This window comes from Botryllus schlosseri, chromosome 2, assembly GCF_051294905.1.
Source record: "Botryllus schlosseri isolate E-star chromosome 2, Bs_hap1, whole genome shotgun sequence".
NCBI classification, from domain to species: Eukaryota; Metazoa; Chordata; class Ascidiacea; order Stolidobranchia; family Styelidae; genus Botryllus; species Botryllus schlosseri.
This window is the reverse complement of record NC_137237.1, coordinates 32,896,401-32,916,825: the sequence shown is the minus strand read 5'-3', so window position 1 is coordinate 32,916,825 and position 20,425 is coordinate 32,896,401. Positions and strand designations below refer to the sequence as shown.

General features: G+C 40.5%; 2 protein-coding genes across 9 annotated transcripts in view; one reads left to right on the top strand and one right to left on the bottom strand.

Moving 5' to 3' along the window:
- Positions 1-17,027, bottom strand: part of LOC145434449 (uncharacterized) — a 60,626-nt gene extending 43,599 nt beyond the window's left edge. For 7 of the 8 annotated variants that reach the window (XM_080311803.1, XM_080311807.1, XM_080311805.1 and 4 more), the window contains exons 1-9: positions 16,897-17,027; positions 12,690-12,829; positions 12,441-12,626; positions 8,958-9,081; positions 7,843-8,109; positions 2,349-2,459; positions 2,161-2,286; positions 554-643; positions 361-486 (exon numbers count right to left, since the gene is read on the bottom strand). In XM_080311803.1, the coding sequence (XP_080167929.1) occupies positions 361-486; positions 554-643; positions 2,161-2,286; positions 2,349-2,459; positions 7,843-8,109; positions 8,958-9,081; positions 12,441-12,626; positions 12,690-12,829; positions 16,897-16,960 (1,234 nt within the window). In that variant the 5' untranslated portion in view covers positions 16,961-17,027. The remainder of the gene's footprint in view (positions 1-360; positions 487-553; positions 644-2,160; positions 2,287-2,348; positions 2,460-7,842; positions 8,110-8,957; positions 9,082-12,440; positions 12,627-12,689; positions 12,830-16,896) is intronic. The other variant, XM_080311810.1, reaches the window with a different exon arrangement.
- On the top strand, positions 3,945-7,440 carry LOC145434451 (uncharacterized). Its single transcript, XM_080311812.1, has 4 exons — positions 3,945-4,784; positions 5,636-5,749; positions 6,036-6,115; positions 6,872-7,440. The coding sequence occupies exons 2-4, from the start codon at positions 5,707-5,709 to the stop codon at positions 7,124-7,126; spliced, it is 378 nt and encodes a 125-aa protein (XP_080167938.1). The 5' UTR covers positions 3,945-4,784; positions 5,636-5,706; the 3' UTR covers positions 7,127-7,440.
- Positions 17,028-20,425: the final 3,398 nt, after the last annotated feature.

The following is a 20,425-nucleotide window of genomic DNA, read 5'->3' as shown; positions in this document are numbered from 1 at the left end:
CTGTGAATTTTGTAAAGTAACACACTAAGTGCTTCCTTGTATAATTTGATAGAATGGGTTACAACAGGTTACGAAATTAAAAAGACGTAAATATATATTTGTCAGTGACACTGGGCTGGACATGATCTTGAAATAGCTACCTGCATAAACTTGTATTGGAGGATAGATTTTCGTAGCACTTCGTACCGACGACTGATAGTCCTTTTTATCACCTCTGGTACCACGAAAATACAGTCTACCAATATTTATGTACCCAGAATGCAAGTAAATTCATCGTTACTTCGCATCCAAACGGCATTATGCAACGTACCGCGAGCGCCCCGTTCAAATTTGTCGAATGAATAAAATGATTGCACTAACCAATTGGTATGCACTGGCCGAGAGTGTTAAATGTGTATCCCGTGTTGCATAGACAGTAGCCTCCACCCGATTCTGGATTGATTCTACAGGCTGAATTCGTGGGACAAGGATTCGGAACGCACGGATCTGTCATGGTAAGGATGGTGTTAGCAATGCGCAGCTAATTGACCCTGGATGTATATTTTCAACCCACCGACGGAGGACTGGTAGGACAGGAGGGATGGTGCTGCTGGTTCAGCTGGTGCTGCTGGCGCCTGTTGTTGTGGCGGCTGTGGTGCTGTGGCTGTATAGAAAAAAATGTATATAAACGTGAACATGATGCCTACATTCACAGAACGTAGTATAACAACATTAGCGACAAAATGAGTGAAAGTGGATAAAATCCGCGTGAGATAGACCCAATAAAACGGTGACTAAATATTAGGGTTACCATACGCCCTCCTTTAGGAGGATTTGTCCTCATTTCACCAGTTTTTGAAGATGTCCTTCGAGGACGCCTGGATGTCCTCTTTTTTGGGCAATTTCCCCTACTTTACAACTTTTAGAGCTAAGATGATAGACAGATTCTAGTGAAAATGGGTATAAATGACGCTATTTCGAACGTCCGTTATTTTAGTCAACCAACGGAAAATGTGAAAGAAAAACTGTATTTCAGGACTTGAGCCGAAAAGTTGACCTTTTTTAGTCAACTACCACAATTTTGTGATAAATTTACCATTTTCCAGATTTTACTACAGTAGTGGAAGTCAGAAAATTTTGAAAAAGTGTCCTGTCCTTATCCTATTCCAAAATATGGCAACCCTACTACATATATATCCAAATATTGGGCCTATTTGTAATGCCATTGTTCAATTTGTGTCAGTTGCGAGGATACACTTTGCCATTTCAAAGGTAGCCATCTCCGATTACCTGGTAAACATACTACCTTTAGACACTACTCACTCCAGTAGCCTGCGTTCAGAGTTTCGTTGACCACTTCCACTTCGACCAGTTTTGACATGCCTTGGCAATCACTCTTTCTATACTGGTAATTAAGTAAAATTTACTACGTCACGTATACGTTAACTACCTCTAGAGCAGTGGTTCCCAACCTTTTTCGACCCATCGCCCCCTTTTCAAGGTCAACACCGATCATCGCCCCCCAAATTTTGAGTACCGAAAATTGGGCATACAAACTGTAATCACCGGCGGGTTGACTAAAGAAAAAAAAAAGGTCAAATTTTCGGATCGATGTATTTGACACACTTTTGGAACAAAATTTTCGTGGGTTGACTAGAAAAAAAAAGAAAAAAAGGTCAGCCGATTTGACGCGTCATCGCCCCCTTCGCCATTTTCGCCCCCCGTCGCCCCCTTTGTCTATTTTCGCCCCCCTGTCGCCCCCTTCGTCATTTTCGCCCCCCTAGACCGCCAAATCGCCCCCTGTGGGTCGATATCGCCACGTTGGGAACCACTGCTCTAGAGAAAACCCACGATAAATACGGGTTTCTAACATAAATCCTAAACCGGTTTTCGACGTTGGACAATCATGGGCATATCACACGACTAATTGGCGGGGCAAGGATACTGAATGGAGCATAATATCAACCATAGCGTCGCCAATACCGTCACACACTTACCAAACATACGGAAAGAAATATCGCATTTCTCAACGGTCATAACGGCAGTTGATAAAATGGTAAACAGCTGTATAAATAATGCTTAATGCTACTGTATAAGAGATTTTGTTAAGTGTGTGGTTTTATCCTGCGCAAGATTCAGATAAAGCTAAAAGATTCATATGGATCGAATTGAAATGCTGACCCGTCATCGCACATTCTCCGTCGCTGTTGAACGTGTATCCGGCGTTGCACTCACAAAATCCGATTCCGAGAGTGGGTTCGATTTTGCATTGTGAATTAGCGGGGCATGGATTCGGATTGCATGGATCTGTAATTGAAATTTAGGGTGCATTCTTAATCAATGGGTGCGGTTGTAGTTGTGAAACAGACCCAGCGATCTGGAACCGGCTCCTACTTCAGTGTCTGGCTCGGCCGCTGCTGCGGCAGTAGCCGCTGTTATCGGGGTCGTCGTGGCTGCTTCCGTCGTGGTAGCATCAGAGCCTGAGAATAATATCTTGCTCATAAACATATTTCATTCTTGTGGGACCCGACTAAATAAAAATCGCAATATCCAAAAGCATATATATATATAGAATGCAAAACAGGCCGCATTCGTCAGTAGGTCCTAAAAATGATAGAGCTTGCCTGATTGAGTTCTATTAGAGCAGGGATTTCTGCCCAGGGGTACGAAGCGCCAAAGCAAGAGGTATGGCATGCCGTTTCAAATAAGACACGATTTTGTGCTATGTTGAAAGATGTGTAACAATTAGTTTAACTTGGTTGCATGCATAGAAAACACCAGTAAATTACACCCAACCGAGACTTATATTGACTAAAGGTATTACTGGTTGTTAATTATAATGTACAGGCTGATATGCTCGCAATTTAGGGCCTGTCACAGCTGTTGTTTCTGCTATGTCGCTGCTGACGGAATTATAACCATATCGAAAACGTATATGAGAAGGGAATGTGGTTTTCATGAGTGCGGCGGTCTTTGCAACTTTTGCAACTATTTCTTGCAGCTTCGGGGAGCTTTCTACATAGTCAGATAAGTAAACTGCAACTTTCTCGAGATTTTATTGCAATAAAAACGCGCCCTAGTTATTAAGATTGGTAATGTGGTCATTTCTCAGTGTACCAAGCATGTCAAGAATGCGTTGCGAAGAAACAGAATGACTTGGAAATTATGCTATTAGTCACGAGTCATTTCATATTTGTCATGAGTCGAGTCCGGGCAGTGGACAGGAGGCAGTGACTCGAGATTAACTTAAATCACTTGAAAAGCCTGATTTGGGTTAGGTCACGACTCGAATCATCTCAACACTGCTTTGAGTTAAACTTTAATGAAAGCCAAAGCTGTATTAAATTTATTGACAATCTCAAGTTCAACTCTGATGTGAAAATCATATAACACCATATTTACTGAAAATCGACCCTTATTAGAGTCAGTCTAAATGCTTTGAGTGAGTAATTGTAATAAGAGGAATGCACTACTGCTAGTCATCATTTTCAATCTTTCATCGCCAACGGATAATTACAACCTTGATCCTACGGCTCAGAGAAAGACCCGATGAACAACCAAGGCAAGGAAGAGAAGGAAAAGAGCAAGGAACGCGGAAATATCAAAATCGAGCACTTTTATATCTTACATTATATAACATTGTAACATCATAAGACCTAGAAGGATGCCTGATTAATTGGCCGTACTTGGCCGTTTAGAGATCTTGATATAGATTGATTTCATCGCACAGCTTTCAGAAGTATTCTATATTTGTCACCCTACAATTACAATTATTACATAGAATCTTTTGATAAGGTCACTTATAAAAGTGTTCTCCAGGAGCAGAACATGCGTGAGCGTGACCTGGTGCTGCACGTCGCAGATGCTCTGATTACCGCATGGCACATGAGCGATTCGACGTTGCCCTGGTTGACACGAAAAAGTTTGGGAACGATTGCTATATATAGTTAGAGTATGATAAGCTTGCCAAAGAGTCCGGAAGCGCTGCCAATTAGCGAGTCCCTGATGTCTGGTGAACAATTAAATACGCGCTGGTATTACGCAGCCTCGGCGACAGTTTTCGCAAATCAAAATGTCCGAACTTGCGCCACCTCGTAAGTCGTCGCCTATGGTCTCTTTTGTCATGACTATACCCGTACACTGTACGCAGCTTCAATGTAGTTCTGAAGGCAATAGCTACAATTCCAGAATACCTACAAGATAAGCCGAGTCCAAGTCGTTACCGTATGTTCAATGTTCGGTTTTTAGCTCAATCCACATTTTATCAATTCTGCTTGTGTAATTGGCTCGCATCCAGAATACAGTAATTTTCCTCAGTCTTAGCAGTTTCTGGCCCTATTTTGCCAAGTATCAGGACTCGTACTCGAAATAACTATTCTTCGTAGATGCAATGAAAAATTGATTCGAGTCGAGTCATTTAACATATTTGAAAAAAAAGACTAGATTCAAGTCGAGTCACCCAAAAATCGCTTATCGAGTCAATGCAATAGAACCACCCATTGTTATGTTCATTGTGTCGTGGCGCTGCCATTGTTGAAACAATGCCAATTTTTAGACTTTGTGGACTGTTTAGGGGTTTTTCCTTGCTTTTAGTAATAGTACTCTCTGCAGAGTTGAGTCCAACAATATTTGCATTTCTTCAGGGCTCGTGGCATATTGCCTTGAGGCAGAAGTTCAAGGACTATCGAAGACATTTGGAAACTGAATTGGTGAATCAGATGAAGCAGAAGCATGGTACAAAACGAAAGAATGTGATTGAGGAAGAAGAAGGAGCCAGCAGCTCTAGATGCAAAAGAGCCAGGGTTGTAAGTCCAGTTAATTTATATCTTAGATTTAAGATGAGCTAGTTAAACTCTAATTTTTCAGGATGTACAATAGTCTATAGCAGGGGTCGCCAACTCAAAACGGGTCGCGGGCCACTTTTCAAATTTCGTAGCGGCCGCGGGCCGAATGAATCCAAAATCGATATAAAGTAGGCAACCACGGCTTAAAACTCTACGTCAGTACAACGCTGTGCTACCTAACGTAGGCGATGGACATAGTGACCACAAAAGAAGTAATATTTTAATGAAGGAATAAAAATACAACAAAACATCACTGGCATCAATTTCATTTTATTTTGAACTCTGAGCTGTGCACGATACCTGGGAACGCTGATCTTGTGGGGAAACCCTAAGCCAGTGGTTCTCAAACCTTTATGACACTGAAATATTTCTCCCGCCCTTCTTATCGTCATATCACAAAATGTACCCATACTGTTAGCAATCGGATAGTTTAACGGCGTGGATGGTTATGAATGTTGATGAGAGAATTCTATAATATGAATTCGGGACTATACACAGAGCAATAACTATAACTATGAAATCGCGCAGAGCGCGAAAAAAAATTCAGTTGACCGCAGCTCCGCGCCCCCTTCAAATGCTTTAAAGCCCCCACTAGAGGACGCGCCCCCACTTTCAGAACCATTGCCCTAAGCTGTTTTCTATGCGCCTTGGTCTTGGCAGTGTTTCGGCCATTACACGCCAATTTCAGCATTTTAAAATGTTTTCTTAGCTTTCTTCCGAAATCTCAAATCAAGTCGCGGGCCGGGTGTTGGTGACCCCTGGTAGTATAAATTGTCATTGCCACGGGTGTATCATATCTTATGTATATTAAGATGTTGAAAGAGGCTGAAACCTTGATGGGAAGTGCACAACACAGAGCCGGTACAATATAGCTCAGGCCAAAATGAAGTGGCCTAAAGTTCCCGAGACTATACAAGGATTACTAGGTGAGAGTATTATTTCATGAAATTGTGTGGCATTGCAAATTTTCCGCTAACAATTTTTTTCGAATGAATTCAAGTGCAGTGGCTCTCTAACTTCTGCCGTTGAGATGCAATTGTAGAAACTTGTTTGACTTGCGCCGCACCAATAATCGTGGCTTTCACAATAACATAGTCTCGTACCAGCCAGTTAGAGTTTGATTCATTTCCGAAAATTACACGCGTTCAAAATAAATATGGGAATGCTAGAAGTGATCATCGATAGTTCTAATAACCTGTGTCTGCTTTATAGGTGATGGAGTGTTGGATTGGCGTGCTGGTATAACAACCATTTTTGGAGAAGGATATGACAATTTTCTTCATATTGGAGAGGTAAGCTGTTCGTAGATAGATGGTGTATAATATACATTGTTACAACTAAACAGTTGGTTAGTCGTTGGTCAGCTAGCTAACGTTTTTTCGATTAGTTATAGTTCTAATTGCTGATTTTGAAAATTCAGTGGTTGTAGTTCTAGTTGCGGATTTTGAAAATTCAGTAGTTGTAGTTAGTTGCTGATATTGAAAATTCGGTAGTTGTAGTTCAAGTTAGTGATTTTGAAAATTCAGTAGTTGTAGTTCTAGTTGATGATTTTGAAAATTCAGTAGTTTGTACAAGTCTGGTTTCTACCTCGCCATCTTATCCGCGTAAGCGGTGTCTTACAAGAATCCTAGAAGTGAGCCGTGCTACAAGTAGGCAAATACGGATTAAAAAATAAGGAACACCGGCCTGTTGTAAATGACCATAATGGTAAACCAGTGTTTCAAAATCAAGTCAATCCATATTTCTTATATGCCGTTACAACTTCTAGCAATAGAAAGTGGCAAGCTTCAGTAGACCTGGTACAGGCGTCGCGCATAGCTTAATTAATGGATTGGGGCTCATGAGATTGAAATATACTTCATTGCAGCAGACAGACTGGTGACAAGATATTTTTAAAAGCATAAATCAAATGAGCAACATTTTGTGACACAAATTCATGTTTATAACTTGTGCAGTGGTAATATAAATTGTCCTATGTGCTAAGCCTATCTCGATATCATAATGATCTGAAGTCCGAAGATTTCATAGTAATATAATATATCTTTCAGGTTTCTATCTCTCCATATCCAACGATGGTCTACAATTCGCAATGGAGCCTGCACTTGGATGGAATCGTCTTCTCAAAAAACATTGCCAGTTTTGATGAAACACATGCTCTTCTGATCGCAGCTCATTGGATATTGAACATCAAGTTTCAGAAGAATATCAAGCACACTCTCACTTGCCTTTCGTCATACCTGCTAAAGCTGCCTGGCGTAGAGCTGACAAATCTTGTTGTTAGGGCTACCAATATGTTGCCATAAACAATGGAACTGTCATCATAGTTATGTAGGGTTACCATACGGAGGCTCAAGCAGGTCATTCGAAGTCGATTGTCAGTGCCGACTTTTTATTTTAGTCAACACGACTAAATTTAAGTAAAAATATGGTAATTCTGGACTCAACGCTTTCATTCAACACCAAAAGTTTTCCAGCAAAAAATAGCAAAATCGGCTGTCAGTCTTGATCAATTAACTTTCCTGAATTGGTAAAATTGTCCTCCTTTTTCGATTCTGTAATATGGTAACCCTATAGTAATGACTGTTTGAATACGCATAATAAAATGCATGAAATGCCATGCTTGTATGTTTTAATTGGATTTGTATTCTGCAGTATTGCATAAAGCAAAGATGTGTGGCAGCTGACAGATAGGTTGGGGTGGAAGGTATGTCCCCCATATAGGGTAGAGGGTATTCCTCCATATAGGGTGGAAGGTAATCCTCATATAGGGAGGAGGGTACTCCCCCATATAGGGTGGAAAGTATTTCCACCATGATGGGGGGTGGAGTTGCATTCCACCATAAATGGTCAAAATGGTGAACCACTTCTAATGGAGGAAATCTCCACCTTTTAGATTTACAGTGTAGTTAGAGTATTGAGATGGAAGTTCGTGTTTAAAAACTACCGCGCACCATTTCGCTTCCCCGTGGTACATGCTCTCTATCCCTGTCCAATGTCCATGCAGGTTGCCCATACTTACTGGTGTCAACGCAAGCCGGTGCATCATTATTCCAGGTCCCTCCTTCGACGCATGACAATGACTGTGGGCCGTTGAGGGTGTAGCCGGCGGCGCATGTAAAAACTATGATAGACCCAACCCCGAACGCAGACTCGTCCGGAAAAGACCGACTCGCGAATTCAACATCAGGTGGTGGCCCGCAATTGACTTGCTGTCTGATAACAGGGTCATTCGTGGCTTGGAAATGAGCAGTGGCTTTGACGAAGAGAGGCTGAGTCACTTCCGGACCTAGCGGAGACGAGCTGGTTTAATATTTTCCAATCCAAATTGTGTTCGGGATTCGAGACTTGAATCCAAATAGAAATCCTTATTTCATACTATGTCATACTTGGGGCTGGGCGGCTTCGAATCACAGACGTAAAATGATTATAATGATCGAATTCCGATAAAAACTACGGAATCGAATCGAGTCGATTTAATTGAAATATTCGATATTCAACGTCAGAACTGATTGGTTTGCGCATGACATGATAATTGCGAGCTGCTAAACATAACTATTTCGCCCAATGATAAACTTATGCAAACTGATACAAAGTAAGCAATCCGAGATGAGAAAATTCCTCTGGATTCCTGTCGAACTCAATGCTTCGATAGTCGTTAGAGCCGATATTGATTCGAATTATTGTCCATTGTCCACCCTTAATCTTGCTTAAACCAAAGTTTTATTTGGATAATTCATTCAAGAGCGTCATGTAAATTGAAATAGCTCTCAGAAATTCATTATCCAAAATTCAGATCTAGTTTGTCAAAAATCGTTAATCCGAACCCGGTCCAAATCCTCAAAACTGATACGTTTTAAAGCGAACTCCAAATCCACGTTCCCCTGACTCAGTTTTCGTCGCAAAATATTCTGTTCTCGATTCAAAACGGCGTACCAACACCGTACATAACCTGAGTAGTCAAGGGGAAGGCGAATGGTGCGCGTGCCCCAGAAATTCAACTTGGACGCCATGTCATAGTTTTAGTCACCCCGTTACAATGAACATCACTGGCAGAAATGTTCACGCCTCATAATATTCCCAACCGCCGAGCCCAAGTATCTATTCCCGCTATGACTATGCAGTAATTGAACTCACCGATGCAAATACGCTGGTCGCTGACCGCAGTCGAAGAGTGTCTGAAGATCTGATCTCCAAAGACGGGTCCGTTCCAAGCGAAAATCATGTATCGGCATTCGTCAAGGGATAAGTCACCCTGGTCCTGTCAGAAACATACAACGAGATAAAGATCATTTCCCAAAATATCCACTCAAGGGTGCTAGCAAATTGTAGTAACAAGACCTAGATGTCGAGGGTTAGGCTTTTCAATATCACAATATGTGGGAATATCTAGATCAGGGGCGGGCAACTTCTCCATCCGGCGGGCCGGATAGGGGAACATGAACATGAGGCCGGATTTCTGATTTTTTTTTAATGAGTTTAGGGGAACTCCCTCCGTGGGAACGCGCCACAGATCCGTCCATCATACCCTGCACTACCCTTTGTACATACAATTCAGAGACGCACACATTCCTGCAGTTGCGAACCATATCTGGATTGGGTGACCGTTTCACGGGCGAGCCCAAATCGTTGATATGAATGTGATAGAAAATCATAGTATATCTGACTACTAGTCGCGCCAGGCGCAAAAATTTTATCATAAAAGAATGAATTTGATCAATGATATTGATGAGTGTATGAGCAAGTGGTTTCTTCGAAAATTAACTGCACGTCTAATTATAATTTTGAACATTGATCATGGCATGAACTTATCGCAGATTATTCACTTCGGGCCGGTTCATTCTTATTGATTACTTTGCTGAAAAACTCCTGCAACCCAACGGCCTCTCTAATTCGCGAGAAGCGCGCGAAATGTTTTAGTTTGAATCCATCTGCCCGAAAATATTACACTATTTATAAATATTACGAATATTCTCGAAAAATTTGGGAATAGCATTATCCCATTCGTACGTCAATGCGGTGAATATCAGTTGTATTGATATATATCGCTTTGTCTTGCTAATGTTCATGCTCGAAAATGTTCGCGCCTAAATGTCTGTAGACGGGGGCGCGGGTCTCATCATCACGTAAGACAGGAAACTGTCGGCGAGCCGCACAAAATCCCGTCGCGGGCCAGATCCGGCCCGCGAGCCTTATGTTGCCCGTCCCTGATCTAGATCCAACTTGAAAGTAATGCTTCTTGAGGTCAAAACCAGAGGTGATCAATAGCACAGTACTTTGTAGAAGCACTCAGGATGGGTTTTATTACTTAGATTACTTCTTTTACACTACGCCCATTTAAATTCAATATTTTTTAAGAACAAATTGCTTAAATTTGACACTTTGGATTTTGTAAAGTAGAAGTTAGTTTTGGGATATGTGTACGTCTCTCGTATGGGTGAATTTATCATAACAGCTGGTCAAAATAGCTCCTGTGTCACGGTAGATAAAATTGCAACTATTGGTTGCGTCATCAGTCACGAAGACGTACCATGCAACTTCGAAAGTAGGCACCTCCCATCATTAACTTCTAAAAATGTGCGGTCCCTAGGTCAAATCCGATTTCTCAAAACTACTTTCTTCGGTAATTTCGGACCTTTCAACTTCTACTTCTACTTGAAGTAATTTATTGGAAAATGATGCTTCAACTTGTAATTGAGCAAGACTTAATACATCAGATTTTGTCCTACTACTTAAGTAACAACACCATTTTGACCACCTCTGGATTGAGCACCGATCCCTAAGCATTTTTAGAAGAAATTTGAGAGTGAATTATATGAGCAACATTAACAAAATCATCAAATCCCTGTTTGATTCATGAATCAAGATGCCTTGCCATATTAATCGCAGAAAATAAAAAACAAACTCATTTCAGTGAGTGGGGATCGTGAGTAATGCATAATAGGCTACAATAAGTTTGTGCTTGTGCTATGAAACCACCAAGATTTCTTGGCGAATTTCAGTCGAAAGTATGTCCCAACTTAGCACCCGTAATCGGCATAACTCCAAGAAACCTTATGGGCTAATCAACCGCGCAGTCCTGACTAGGGCTGGGCACAATGATTCGAGTACTCGAATCTGAACCAAGTATTAATTTTATTGATTCGAGTCGAGTAGTAGTAAATGACGAATTTTTCGAGTACTTAAATTATACGCTCCTCGCCACTGAACGTTTTACTTACTAACGCCAATGATAGATTCGATACTGTTCTCCACTGAGGAAGCCTAACTTTGCTTGGCCGTGTCGCAACATTCGAGACATAGTACAAAGCCACGAACGTTACTGGAAATAACACATTTCCGAAGTCATGATCATTCCACAACATTGTCAAGCAGTGCGATAAAATCGGTATTTTCGAAAAAAATACCAAAGTATGTTTAATCTGACGGATAACAGGCATTATGTTCTTTGTGGTGGAATAAATGGTACATATTCGAACTTTGACATAGTACATTCTGTTGAGTCGTCATAATGAGTGATACAGCATTATACAGAATTATCGTCATAATTAGTGATACAGCGCAATACAGGACTCCGAATGGGATCACTCAGGTACTCGATGTTTCCCTGCCCTAGTCCTCTTACTTACTACAATCAGCGGCAAATGTAGCCAGCTAGCCAGTAGCCACGAATGGTAAATTTTGCGATGAGAGATATATTTTCAACAGAGTAGGAAAGTTTATCGCAGAGAAGCGATGTTACTATATCTTTTCTTAGACTTGCTGCTTTCACCGAATGTTTACCGGGAAAATTTTGAAATCTTGAATTTTCTTATTCCTGGAGGTAGGTAATAGCATCAAAGTCAATCAAATAGAATACTATATACCTATAGTATGAGCTCACAGCTTAATGTGCAGTACAGCGCATACCGTTTGTAAACACGTATATATAAACAGTTAAATAGTGACCGATTACATCGCGAAGGATCTCAGCTACGTTGGTGGTTTAAGATGACGACGGGATCGCTTAGTACGGAGAGTGGGGGAGAGGATAGAACGACACCGATTTATATGTCTAAATCGATATGCGGCGAATTTTGTGAAATGATATAATGAAACCCGATGACCCCAATTGAATTCCTAGCCATAAAACAACTGATTCGCCCGCGAGATAATCGAGTAATTTGATACTATAGTATTTCCTTTTCAAAGGTAAGATTAGAGTAGACCATGATGATTTCGACGTTCCGTCAAGGTATAGCCGAATGACTTGAATACGGATATATAACATCGAATTGATTACATTATAGAGTTGGCTAATATGTTGCACCGATTTGCGGTAGTGCAGACTGCAGACAAAAACAAATTACAATCCAAATAGCTAATGACTGTTATTTGACATTATAGAAATTCAGATTGATCCCTTGTAATATCCATGAACGATGCCGTTAATCCTTTTCGTTATAGTTAATTTATAGGTGATGTTAAGAATGTGTAGAATCTTATCCTATATATACAGTATACGCGGATCACAATGTGACAGCCGGCCGTTTTATTTGGCTTACTTCGCAGACCTAACATGTTAGCTGTAGTAGTAAATTGCCTCATACCTAAAACTTGAAGTAGTACTAATAATATTACCGAAGTTACTCGTGGTCTCGTGAACGAATAGGTAAGCTTCCCGTCTGCATAATTCGCTGTCCCGAGCGTGGCATCATTTGTAGCGTCCTTCGTTACCCCAACCAGACTCCTGGATTCTAAGAAGTAGTCCCCGATCACAGGTGAGTTGGTCGCCGGTATATGTCCGACAACAGCGTCGGAATTGGTCTGCGAATGGAATCCTTGTTTGTTACTTTGCTACAACACCATTGGCTAACTGTTGAATCATACCATACTGCGGTCATTAGAGAACCCTAATCCGGCCCACCGATTAGCTTGAACTGAAGCTGTTATCGTGAACGTAACGCTGTCGTCAGCTCGATTGTATTGGAACGAAACCGTATAATCTGGACTTGGGGACAGAGTGCCACCTGTCAAAATATTATATCTTGATCAGGTTCTTTCGTAACAAAAAAGATTCCGCTGAGAACAACAATTCGAGCACCCGAATCCGAATCGAGTCTCGATTGTAATGATTCTGGTCGAGTAACTAATTTCTTCAGCAACATAGTAATAGCCTGTATCCCGTGCGATTAGGAGTTGAATATTTTATCAACAACAAATAGAGTTCAGTACTTTCTTTTCACCGTGGAGATCTTGAAACCAAAGTGGGTGATACCCCAGAATACCAAACTTGGAGCACTAGGTTACGCATGTTCATGAAAATGACATTTCCGTGATATGGTGATTAATCTGCAGCATCTACGAAATATCAATTCATTTGTTATGTGATGTTACAGGCATTGTTTGCTCTACATTTGCATAAACGGTACATATTTGAATTGAGAGTCATTAATAGTGTTGTGACATCATAATCATTGTCCCATACTCCGATTCCGATTCGGAGCGACTCGACCCTAAGCCGATTCCGATTCGGAACGGAATAACTCAAGTACTCGATTTTTCCTCAAGACCTATCCATTGACAACACAACAGTTATTTTTGAGGGATTACGTAACAGTGTTCAATATAATTTAGCGATTAGCTATCCATTGTGTCGTCAATGGTATATTTGGTGTTGGTTTTTACGTGAGGATGAATTAAATGAGCGGACAAAAATAAGCATTTGGCAATGAATTATGATATCCTGATAAGAGCTAATCTATAAAAGTGTAAAATTTGATTCGGGTTTTCAATTGACACCCCCTGGAACTCAGATACATATGATTGCAATTGAATTTAAAGGCAAATAAGCTACCTGCCTGGAGTGCTATTCAGGTCTTGGAAAACTGGCTGACCATATTGCGATAAAACTGGAATAAGACTCGGACTCGGAAATGATATCCATAGAAATCACGAGTTGGACTTTACTTTGAAGCTCGAAGTCCGAACAGAAACTCGAATCAGAGATAATTTATTCCCCATATCCAGAACAGTCAATGCAGTCATTATTCCTACTTGTTCAAATCCAGTTTTGGACCTGGAGACGATATCAAAATAACAAGGGTATTAGTAAATTTTATTAAGTGGGGTTCAACTTTGAATCGATTTATATTTACAGTGCTTCCCGTATCACACCATTATTACTCGTAATGTAAATTTTATACGGTTGTATGTGTACACATTTTCAGCTGCTCACTTTAACATACCGTGTCCAGATCTCAGAGACATGCATTAAAATCTGTACCGGAAGAATTTGACGACTTTGGCATGAATTCGGATTCGGAATACTTGCGAAAGTAGATTTTTATTTGGACAAAATAAAATTTCCAAGTCGATTTTTATTTTTCATATGACATTTTTAACTGCTGGTTGGCTACCGGAACCGGATTAGAGCTTGTTGATATCACAAACGAACTGATATTGGGTATTATCACTTGACAAGGTTTGGAGCTTACGATGGGATAAGTTATAGTCCAAAACTCGTTCGTTATGTGTAAGGAATATTGCAAATTGTTAGAGGAATCTACTACACCAAAAGACGAAGTCAGCGACTGATATTGCAGGCGCTGGAAGAATAGGAAGAAGTTTTATTTTGTAGTCGAGTCCAGGCTTTTAATATCTATTGCTGTACAATAACAGTGGAAATCATAGTCCGTACATTTCTCTACCGATATCATGGATACACTATGGAAATGGTGTTGAGGCAGCCCCATTCAAATATAACGAATAGACTCGGATTTCTGTGGCGAGGTTTAGACATACGATTTTTGAATTCCGGAACAGTTGTAGCAAAATGATGCAGAACTAATTCGAGATTCGGATTGGAAAACACTGAATCAGTACATCAGTCTATCACAATAAACTGTAAACGAAAATCGCGTATTTCATCGATTTACAACATGACGTATAGGGGAAATGCGGTAAACGCCCCTTCTAATACAAAATCATGCGTTGACACCCACTCGAACGGAAGAAAACGAACCATAGAGCAATAGCTCTGGATATATATCCCAGTAGTGCAGTTGCTGCTGTCTTCGTGTGCCACTCAAGATGGAACAAAAAGGAAGCATAGGGAAACTACACCCACAACACCGTTGGGATATACCCTCATCCTAATTGGTGTGTTTGGTTTGCTACTACCCATTGAAATGGAAGAGAATGCTGTAATTGGTACCAAAATGGGGTAATGACGTGACATACACCGTACGAAATGGTGGAAATCTTTTAATTTACAGCGTACATATCACTCAATCAGACCTAAAGACTTATGCTTTGGATATACTGCGCAAAGAAGCCATCCAGTAATTCGTAAAGGAAAGATAGCACCGAGTATTTGCCGTAACACACGCGACGCAAATACAATCAGTTTCGCGGCACGCGACGAAAAATGTTACTCGCGTGAGGCGGGCAATTCAGAATCTTTGGAGCGGCCGAAACAAGACGTTTACAGATCTCGGCGGCACGTGCGTCTCGCCCTCGGGGTCAATTCACACGTATTGTACCATTACGGAAGGTAAAGACATTCGATCGATGGCACGATATAACGCAGCAATATATTTCACTTTAAACATGTCTACTTTCGTAACTAAATCTGGGATCGCTAAGTAACTACGCGAGAAAGCGCGATAAGAATCGTTCAGGTTTGTGCGAATCTGTGCCTGGTGCTGACCGGCGCAGCTTGAAATATCGAGCCGGGTGACACGAGTGATGGTTTCTTAGAAAGGTGAATCGAAACATTGCGACCCTCTTATAGACGATAGCCGAATATAATAAAAGGCAGACCGCGCGCGAGTCTAGACTTAACACTAATTTTATTGTATCGCACCAATCGCAAAGAAGAGTTCATGATGGGTGTACAAAAAGTAAATATTTTTATCTACGTTGTTTCGCGGACTTGACATTCCGAATATCTTCCGAACTCTAAAGATCACCGAAACTACAATGTAAACGACAAGTATGGATTTTCAAGCCTGCCGTCATAGAGTAAAAAAACGGTCTTTTCGGCGCACGCTCCCGCTTTTACACCCATATCAGTTGAAGTAAATGCCAAATCAACCCACGCTTGTGATTCGATATGCCGATTCTGACGTAAGCCACCTTTCGTGATGGTAATAAGCACTTTCCCGCTATCAGTGATTCCATTCGATTAAAGCTTGCCGCGAAGTAAAGGTAATGGAACTCACGAATCAAGACTGACATACCTCAAATTTTAGTGTGATGATCGCATTATAAATTCTGATACGATGGATTCGCAATAATTAATTTATAGTACTTTCAGATGTTTTGCATATGCTTGTCCTCCATGGCAAGAAACATTTCATAAAATGAGGTGTATCACTACTATTACCACATCATCAGGTAGTACATACAAATAAACCAATACCACCCCTGGTTTATGGCCTCGTTTCAATGAACGTACATGAGTCATTAATATTTAAACCAACTAATATGCACGTTAAAGCTGAATTTTGAACCATAATATGAGCTAAATTGGGGTCAACTTCTCGCACAAGTTTGCGGGACTATCTAGCACAACGTCAAACTTTGTTGACAGCATTGTGATCACCCGATGTGAGCCTATTTTCCCGTGAATTGATTTGGCCGGGACTTGGGGTATAACAAACGTGAAATGACTATGGTGAATCTAAAGTTACATTTTAAGACAATTCGCAACTGATCAGCTACTCTAATTCTCAAGGCAATCGGAATTGTGGCTTGACAAGACTCTAGTCAGAAACTGAAGTGACTCAAAATGACTTGATACTCGAAGCTACGGACTTGTTCCCGACACTACCTGTTAAATCAAATGAGTTGGGTCTGCAACCTTTATGCTTGTTTCCACCTCGTACAAGATAATGTCAGTAAAGGGTATGCGGTAAAGCAGTAGCACGTATATGTTTAGATTAAAGAGATTAACTCGATTCTCTTTCAATTTTATCAGTGATGTTGACCATTTTGCTCGAGTGTACAAACTTATCGCGGACCACTAACGAACTCCTAGCGGACCACTGCCCAAAAGAATATGCAACATTTGACTACGAAATGGTGTACTTACTTTCTTGGAAAACCTGGCCGCACACGGAAGCGATCGCAGCTAAAATCACCGTTAATCTTTCCATGACTGCTGTATTTAGTCTTACCGCTGTAAAATAACAATGCGGCAACTTTATCACAGGAGTTATATGCGTTATATACGTTAACGCCAAACAAGCAGTGGTAGCTCTGTTATAGCTAAGGCAATGTGACTGCTATATTGACATCAGAGCCCAAATGAAATAGGGCATTGCTACGACCACGGGATCACAAACATGATTGCCGACCTGTTGGAAATGTCCGTAGATCTCGTAACATTATATGATAATAACACCACCACCACAATGGAGCAATGTCTTCATTGAGCGAAGTTCTACGCTTTCCCTTTAAAATATTTTGATGAATTGGCTCTTTCTTGCTCAAAAGTGTCAATGTGTGATCCAAGATCAAACTCACACGATTAGGTCGGGATCTGCACCTCGTACCACAACGGCATTACTCCAGTCGTGTCGCGAAAGTGGTAATTGTCGAAAATCCTACTTCAATCGAATTCTATAGACAACAATCGATACGACATTACAACCCTCTGTATTTTCCTAGAGCTTCTAGATTTAAATCCGACGCTGATATGTCCCCAAACGAATATAATGCTAACCATAACCTGTTTGAATCAACTTTTAAACAATCCCTCAAGCTTTTCATTATCGAAACATACTGTTTACAAGCTGATACGATCTAAGCCGATGATGTGCGGTTCAACGTTTGCAGCGCTGTTTTAGAATAAAACCGTCTGGTACAAGGTGACTTATATCACCTACGAGAACTTCTTCATTGGGTTTACTCGAATGTCTATTTTAGCAAGGTGTATAATTTCAATGTTCTAGGACTAATTATCGCCGCAGGGTACTTTGGTGACCTTAAATTTATCCTGCCTCGGCTGTGTAGATAAAAGTCAACCCCTGACTATATTTTGAATTTGCCGTATCCCAACTTCGAGGATGTAATTTCAAGTTGTTTGCATGGTTGACTTCGTCAACGAATATCGTGTATTTCGTTAATTTACAACGGAGCGTAGTTGCGTGCAAGTCAGTACAAAGCTTTTCTGTACAAAATTCATATGCATCGTGTACGTGATCATAGCGATAAGGCTTTGACTGAAAATACTGAAATATATTCATGATAATGTGAAAGAGCCATGCTTCAAAATAAACATACAAATACAAAATGAACTACACAATTCTAGAGTTCTCCTTTCCCACTTTCCACGTGATTTTCTAGCAGGCGAGTATAATTTCAAGTGCTTGGATCAATATTCCTACAAATGTAACCATGCAACAAAAGCAATACACGGTATTACAGATTTTCACCGAGATGTGGCTGGTTAATCGATTCGGCGTCTCTTTCCGATATGTAATTCGGCCTTTCCACCCTCACGAATTGGCATAAATGAGATAAATACACTCAAACGTATGATTCCATATGTGTGGGAAGAGGTTCGTTCGGCTCACGTGCAACACCACCCTGCGTCTTCTCAGCGCAGCTCACGTAAACCTAAATCCGCTCGCCATCGCACCCGTTGCTAATGACATCGTCGGTAAGGGGAAGCTTATCCCAAAACTACTTTCTACTTACACTGGTCGACATTTTTCAACTTTTTTTTTTCGAGAACGATTAATTGAGTTTACCTAATTTGACGTTGCTGATTCCGAATTTGCCGTCAGAAGTCACTCATCACGTCACAGTTTTCCACAAAAATCGAATAAATATTTTACTCAAAAACAGCTATATTAAGGACGCTTATGCCGTTCAGGCCCGTATATGATACGAAACACATCCAATGCTCCGAACTTGCTTTATTGGATTTGAGGTGTAGTTATCTTAAACTAAACCCTCCAAATAATCAGGATCCTTGGTATTTCCACGAAATTTAGATGCAACTTCAATGAAAGAGAGTCATGTATTTTTTTTCAAATCTGCCTTGCTAATAAGAGATAGGGGGTTCTGGTGAGTGTTCTGATTGAGGTCCGACATATATGTTCTATGCCAGTGGTTCCCAACCTTTTTGTCTTCATTCCCCACTTCAGATTTATTCCGAGTCTTCACTCCCCACTACCCAAAACTCCTATATTCCTTTTAAATAAGGTTATATATATTTCGAGAGCCCAAAAAAGAGAACACTTATATTCATAAATTCAGAAAGCTCCAAGAGAACTATGGTGATTAAAAAAACAGTTCGACCAGAAAAGGGTCGTCATTTTACTCGCGGCTCCCGAAACTCTGACGTATTTTTCGTGGAATTCAGCGGAACAAAAGGACAAGTTACCAAAAAATAGGGCATTTAGGCGTCCTCCGAGGACACTCAATTTATAATTTTCGATACATACATTCCTGAGCAGTTAACTGGTAACTGTAATCGCGCATGTGTCTCAGTAAATATGTATAATATCCTGTATATAATGTATACCAAATGGGCCTATTCCCCACCTGAAATCATTGAATTCCCCACCAGTGGGGAATTCCCCACCGTTTGGGAACCACTGTTCTATGCTGTATTGACTCAAGTTAGGAAATCTTTCATGAATATATTTACAACATGCACCTCTTTGATCGGAGCCTTCAAAAACTTTTTCATCAGATCCAGTTTAATATATAATGGTACAAATACAACATTAGATCTTTCGATAAGAGCAGGCTCTGAAACATTTTAAAGCTTAGTGTAAGATATTCCCTCATCGGCCACTTACGTTTAATTCAATGATATCTACTGTCCCATTCATATATAAACAAGGATACCCTATAGGTCTTGACAGTTGAACCAGTAGCATATTTATGAGCTCAAAATTAATGCAAACTTTACACGTTTGAGTAGTATGAGTAGGCTACTATATTCCAAATTTGAAATCAAAAGTTTCATATCCTCGTAAGACCCCTTGATGCCAGTTGTACCAGCTACAGGGATAGAAGAGCATTGATTTGTATTGTGCGACAAAGCAGCTTTGAGGGTTGGTGCATAAATAAAAAGGCACAATTCACAGTTCCCAATGTCTCTATGAGATTTTGAACATCGACACAATGGACTAAAGATGGTTCGGAGGCAAAGAAGCGTGTATATTCACTATCACGATGCATATATCAAGCAACAGTGGTATCAGTGCCAAGTAAATGTTTGGCTTTTAATCTGGAACCTACAATAAGAGCGGATTAATTTGGCAAATTCAAATTTATGACAAGGTTTTCTAGTTCAGCTTGATTCAACTTTATATAGCTTTCAAAGACTACTCCAAGTCGTTTCAATGCCTTCCCATCTTTTCATTGTATCGCCGTCCTGTGATGTTTAGAAAGGAAGGAAATATTAATATATTGGTACTGATATCAAAAACTAGGCCTAGAAAACTTACTTTTTTACATACTTATAAAAAGTTACTTTTACTTATACTTGAGTAAAAATTGACGCCGTTACTTCTACTTCTACTTGAGTACATATGGTAAGTACTTTGACCACCTCTGATGATGTCACAATGGTTATAGCTATGACCCAACAGCAAGGAATA

Coding starts and splice junctions, on each gene's coding strand:
- LOC145434451 (XM_080311812.1), top strand. CDS start 5,707: ATGAAGTGGCCTAAAGTTCCCGAGACTATACAAGGATTACTAG. Junction 5,750..6,035: donor GACTATACAAGGATTACTAG/GTGAGAGTATTA, acceptor TCTGCTTTATAG/GTGATGGAGTGTTGGATTGG. Junction 6,116..6,871: donor ATTTTCTTCATATTGGAGAG/GTAAGCTGTTCG, acceptor TATATCTTTCAG/GTTTCTATCTCTCCATATCC.